General features: G+C 48.1%; 1 protein-coding gene across 1 annotated transcript; it reads left to right on the top strand.

The window, feature by feature from the left end:
• Positions 1 to 612: 612 nt before the first annotated feature.
• Positions 613 to 5619, top strand: ESX1 (ESX homeobox 1). The gene is made up of 4 exons (XM_001092145.5): positions 613 to 802; positions 995 to 1418; positions 2830 to 2875; positions 4896 to 5619. Exons 1-4 carry the CDS (start codon positions 721 to 723, stop codon positions 5427 to 5429), a joined length of 1086 nt encoding a protein of 361 aa, XP_001092145.1. The 5' UTR covers positions 613 to 720; the 3' UTR covers positions 5430 to 5619.
• The last annotated feature ends 834 nt before the right edge of the window (positions 5620 to 6453 follow it).

Genomic DNA, 6453 nt, shown 5'->3' with positions numbered 1-6453 from the left:
ACAGAACTAGATAGTCCTATCCATTTGTCACCAATTTCTAGTAGGGGAGAGTCGTTCTCAGAACCCAACTGCATGGTAGACTAACAAGTTCACTTTTGCATGTTTGGGCTGCTGAACGCTCCGCGCTTTCTTCAACGCCATCTCTGGGTCTTTTCCGTGGGGGAAGCAAAGGGCATTGCTCCACCCAAGTGCTGCGAGGTAAAGAGGGTTGGGCGGAGGAACACTGCCAAAATACCTCTCCACAAGCTAGTGTGAGGTCTCAACCCACCCCCTCGCCCCCAAATCGGCTTTCACAACCCAGTCGCTTTTTCCAATCCCGGTCTCCGCTCAAGTTGGAAGTAGTTAGTTAAGCGACCACTTGGAGCTACTGTTCCCCGCACAGCATGCTCACTACCTGCACCATGCTTGCGCACGCTCGCCCTATTTTTTGTACGCCCTGGACACGAATGCGTCCCCACGGGGTCGCACTCACAACTAGATGTACTGTGAATGCTAATAGGGGGCGTTTAACCGACGCGTGTGCGTACGCTTTGAACCTGCGGAAGGCACCGTACCGCTATATAGGGCGCGCAAGTGCCAGACGGCGCCAGAAAGAGGTCCCGGCGCCAGAAAAGCGCTCGCCCGAGCCATTGGTCCCAGAGCCAGTTCCAACCCCGGGATCGCCGCGGAGCCCGCGCAGAGTCTGCAGAAGTGCACGGCTTTATCGACAGCACTTGAAGCATGGAGTCTCTTCGCGAGTACACCAACAGTGATATGGGCTACCGCAGCCTGGCAGTCGGCGAGGACATAGAGGAAGTGAATGGTTAGTGCTTGGACAGGGACAGGAGCTTTCGCGAACTCCAAAAGAGGAATTTTTCCCTGGGAGAGGCGAGCAGACGGGACGCTGCGCGGCTGTCGCAGTTGCTCTTCCATAGCGGGTCCCCTGCCTCCTCCAGCCCTCGCGCCGTGGGCTCCAACGCCCTGGGGTCTCTCTTGTGCTTTCCTCCCTTCCCAGATGAGAAACTTACCGTGACCTCGCTGATGGCAAGGGGAGGAGAGGACGAGGAGAATGCACGGTCCGAACCTGAGTACGGAGCAGAAGCAGAAAACAACGTTGGCACGGTGGGGTTCGTCCCCTCGGACGACCAAGACCGTGAGGGTGGCGGTGGCCACGAGCCGGAGCAACAGCAGGAGGAGCCGCCCCTGCCCGAGCCGGAGCAACAGCAGGAGGAGCCGCCCCTGCTCGAGCCGAAGCAAGAGCAGGAGGAGCCGCCCCAGGCAACCGTGGAAGGGCCACAGCCGGCGGAGGGGCCACAAACCGCTGAGGGGCCACAGCCCCCAGAGAGGAAACGCCGCCGCCGCACCGCGTTCACCCAGTTTCAGCTGCAGGAGCTGGAGAACTTTTTCGATGAAGCTCAATACCCCGACGTTGTGGCGCGGTAAGTGGCCTGCCCCGGAGGCGCCCAGTTCATCCCGAGACCCTTTCACTCTCCTCCCGAGCCAAAAGCCACGTACGGGGCTCACGGGCGCTGGCTCCGCCCTTGCTTTTTGAGGGATGTGGGGGGCGGGGCGCGGAGGATGTAAAAGACTGGGGCGGGACTAGGGTAAAGCGAGTCAGGCAGGGTCCGATCCCGCCTTTATTTAAAATTTTGGCAGTTTGCTCATCATGGGTTGTTTTTGCATTAATTTTGATACGTTTTAATATTGCATTAAAATAGTATTGAGTTTTTAAGCGCCATTTACCTTGTGCGCGCGTGGCGAGCGCCTCACTCTTTTCGCTCTAGTAACCGCCCTGCCACGTGGAGCGCACTTTTACAACCAGGAGGCGGACTTTTGAGCTTTCGGTAGCCAGAGACCCCTTTCCTTCGCTAGCCTCTTCGGAGCCCTCCTCGTACCGGCCCCCGTAGTGTACGAAGGGGCAGGCCTTTTCTGGCCAGGCTGGAATTGGGGGCAGGGGTCACCTGGACAGGTCAGAGTAGGATTTAGGGGACCTTTCTGGCTTCGTTGTACTTAGCCTTCGCCCGGCAAAGAGCAAGAAAGAATTTCCCGAGGGCGTGCTTGGCCGATGTGGTTTGGAGTTCACTCCCTGAGAGTTCACCTCTCCCTTTTACAATAAACAGAAATACTGTGGTTCAATACAGCGCTTTAAAGGTGTTTTGGCATTCCATTTTTTTTTTTTTCACGGACGGACTTCCCAAGGAAAGATTTCCAGGGTTGTTGTCTGCTGTTTTACAAACATAAGAATTGAGTCATATTCAGCTAACAAACCATCGGGCGCTTTTACATATATTCCCTTTTTCTATCTTATTTAACAGCAAAGTCGTTCATGGGAAAAACTTCCCTAAAGCGAGTCCCAACCGTATTAGGGAGGTGCACTGGGAGGTGGGGGAAAACTGCATTGGGAGGTGGGGGATAGAAATAATGTACATTCATACACACACACACACACACACACACACACACACACATATATATATATGTATTTTTATTTTTATTTATTTTTTTTTTTTTGAGACGGAGTCTCACTCTGTGGCCCAGGCTGGAGAGCAGTGGCGTGATCTCTCCTGGCTGCAACCTCCGCCTCCCGGGATCAAACGATTCTCCTGCCTCAGCCTCCCGAGTAGCTGAGATTAAAGGCATGCACTACCATGCCTGGCTAATTTTTGTATTTTTAGTAGAGACAGGGTTTCACCATGCTGGCAAGGCTGGTCTCGAACTCCTGACCTCAGCACCGTCTTCGGCCTCCCAAAGTGCTGGGATTACTGGCGTAAGCCACTGCACCCAGCCACATTCATATTTCATTTTATCCACAACTCCAAATACTGAATATTTGTAATTTTCTTCCCTAAGAGAAAGACTTGCAGCACGCCTGAATTTGACTGAAGACAGAGTGCAGGTCAGTAAATCTTGAAAAAGCAATTTGGCAGGACAGCCATTCTAAAGCATGCTTTAGGTTTTGTCCTGGACATTCTCAAGTTTGTGTTTTTTGTTGTCTTTTCCATGGTTGGCAAATAAGTTTTGAACAGTAGGGGCTTTGGTGGTAGAAAATAGGATATGTAAACTTCAGATTATGGAAATTGCTCGTTAACAGAGGAAATATGATTTTCTAAAGAAAAAAATGACTGTTCTCCTATCTCTATCTATCTGTATCTGTCTTTCCTTCCATATAGTGTATGCACATGTGTATGTACATATATACATTTACATACACATATATGCACATGTATACACATACATACATACATATATTCCAATAAATAAGATTAACCTTCTTCTAACACTGGTATTCTCTAGGGAGAATGTTAGTTTTCCCTAAAGGATTACTTCTATATGGAGTCATGTTCAGGGCTCAATCTGACCTCGGAAGTAGTCAAATTAATGCACAGAAGAACTGAGTTTTATAAGAAAGTTCAACTGTACTAAATTATTTAAAATATTTAAAACCAAGCACAAGCACTTAGCTAAATGAGTGAATTTATATTTAGGCATTGGGATGAAGGAGTAATTCACACACAGAACACAGTACTTAAGTAGAGAGTGGCGGACCTAAGTTTTAATTTTTTTGGAAGATTTTGATGTCAGCCTGAAAACATTGCTAACGTATTGCAATGAAGTGGTAATGGGGGAAACATTCCTAAGCTTTGGAAAACTGTCTTTAAAAAATGAAACAAGGGTACATGTGCATAACGTGCAGGTTTGTTACATATGTATACTTGTGCCATGTTGCTGTGCTGCACCCATCAACTCGTCATTTGCATCAGGTATAAAGTATAATAATAATAAATAAATTAAAAAAAAATGAAACAAGGAAAAGAAAGAAGAATTTGAATAAAGTCCCCTTACCTAAGAAGGATGGAAAGCTTAGAGAAGAATTGTATACAGTCAAACACATGCATTGCAGATGTCACACAAATTCAACTTTATGAAACTACCAAATGCATAAGAGATTGTTCACTTTTTGTAAACACCTTAGAAAAAACATCTTAGATGTTTTATTCTTTTTGGTGGTATTATTTTGAAAAGGTGGGTTTTCTGGAATTTGATTGATTGGGGGGGGTGTCTCGATTCAGGCAAGATTCTTACCTGTGTTGATTTAAAATACCTTTTCATTTACTCAGGCAGTAACGACTAATTTTGCAGGTCACGAGATCAAAAGTTGACTGTTTAAAATTACAGAAGACCATAGCTGCATCAAGGAAGTATTTGCAAAAAAAAAAAAAAAAAAGTTAGAATGGGCTTATTAGCTTTGCCTCAGGGTGTGTGTGTGAGTGCGGTGATGGAAATGCACTGCACGCCTGTGGGTGTGATGTCTGGAAAAGCAGTCCAACAAAGCAGACCACTGAATGCTGGAGTCCTGATGTGCCACAGGCCTAGCCTCAGGTTGGGATGACGTATCCTCTGCCTTCTCAGGGAAGCAAGGTAAACTCAGAGGAAAAGAAAAAAGGTTTGTTGACCTGCTTTTTTTCCCTCCCAGGGTTTACATAGGCCTCTCAATGGATTTCTGAAGGAAGAAAGAGCCAGAAAATACAAAGAAGGAAAAAAGACAATATTCTCATCTATTTCCAAATTCTACAGCATGAATTTCCCTAAAGACACTTTTAGTAGACACTCCCCTCCTTTTCTTTGCAAATATAGTATACTTATTTTATGAAATCAGTATTGAGAATACAGACCCAATATGGGCCCATACCAAAATTTGCCGTCTGTTGGCTTTGGTTATGTTTAAGCAGGGGTGACCACTAGCACATCTGAGCCCGCCCCTCCCTCACTCCTCTAAGATATTTCATCAATAAGAAAATAGCTTCACCTGTTGCAGTTTAAAGTCTCAATGGCATATAGAATTGCATGTCATGTTTTTTTCTATTATGACGTTAGCTGTTCAAAATACTAAACCAATTCATTTTTCCCCTCTGAAGGTTTGGTTTCAGAACAGAAGAGCCAAGTGGAAACGAAATCAGAGGGTGCTCATGTTGAGAAACATTGCTGCCGCCGCCCTGGCCCGCCCTGCGGAGGTGTTCTTGGGTGGCCCCTATAATGCCACTCCTTCTCTGGATCCTGCCTTGTGTGTTCATCTGGTGCCACAACTACCAAGACCACCTGTGCCACCTATGCCACCCAGGCCACCCATGGTCCCTATGCAACCCAGGCCACCCATGGCACCTATGCCACCCGGGCCACCCATGGCACCTGGGCCACCCAGGCCACCCGTGGTCCCTATGCAACCCAGGCCACCCATGGTGCGTATGCCACCCAGGCCACCCATGGCACCTGTGCCACCCGGGCCACCCATGGTGCCTATGCCACCCAGGCCACCCATGGCACCTGTGCCACCCAGGCCACCTATGGCACCTATGCCACCCAGGCCACCTGTGCCTCGTATTGGCCTGGCTCCTGTACGCATCACATGGGCCCCTGTCATCAATAGTTATTATGCAGGTCCCTTTTTCTAAAGTAAGGTCTTCATGACAGTTTTTCCAAAGTTCTTTCCTGCCAGATAGAAATTGTGCACAGCACAGCATCAAGTAATTCGTTAGATACTTGTTAAATGAAATGGATAGATGAACAAAGTTGACGAATGCCCTGTTATTTTTGTAGGCCACATGATGGTAGTATTTTCAATAAAGATGTGACTTAACAGTACGTTGGTTTTGGATGCCAATTGGGGTCAGTAGAATACGGATGGGAATTGCTAAGGGAATGCAATTTGAGTAGAATGGTGAAGAGGCCTCTTCTCATCAGGTAATATCCCTGAGTCACCATCCGTATGTCCTGCACATCACAGAGCTTGCCAAGTGCCCGTGATGGATTTACATTGACCCATACATTTTCCTTCCACATTTCCCCCTACCCCATCCTCAACCCTCCACCCTGCCCCACTGGGAACATATAAATGTGCGGGATGGGAAGGGGTGAGTCTAGTGAGACAACAGTGCGTTTCCAGGGAGGGCCACGTTCCATTCATGCTAAGGAGCTCAGGCTAAATCATGAACTCTGAGAGAAACTTACTGAGGGGCTACTCACAGAGCCTTGAGGGAACGGGCCAGCTAAATGTGCATCTAGTACTCTCCAAATTCTGCTCCCTGCCCTTTTTATTATTATTATTATTTTGACAGGTCTCTCTCTGTCACCCAGGCTGGAGTGCAGTTACATGATCAACTCATTGCACCCTCGAACTCCTAGACTCAAGCGATCCTCCTGCCTCAGCCTCCTGAGTAGCTGGGACTACAGGTGCACCACCAAGCCTGGCTAGTTTCTGTTGTATATTTTGTAGAGATAGGGGTCTCACTGCAGTGCCGAGGGTGATCTCAAACTCCTGTTCTCGAGCGATCCTCCTGCCTCCAGCCTCCCAAAGTGCTGGGATTACAGGTGTGAGCCACTACACGCAGCCTGCCCTCCACTTTGTGGAGGAGATAGTGGAATAGGAACTATTCTGGTCCAGAGGTTCTGCAACTTCAAGGGAGACACAAGAAGGGG

The sequence above is a fragment of the Macaca mulatta genome, chromosome X (assembly GCF_049350105.2).
Source record: "Macaca mulatta isolate MMU2019108-1 chromosome X, T2T-MMU8v2.0, whole genome shotgun sequence".
In the NCBI taxonomy this organism is placed as follows: domain Eukaryota; kingdom Metazoa; phylum Chordata; class Mammalia; order Primates; family Cercopithecidae; genus Macaca; species Macaca mulatta.
The sequence above is the reverse complement of the archived record's forward strand: the minus strand, read 5'-3'. Positions and strand labels throughout refer to the sequence as shown.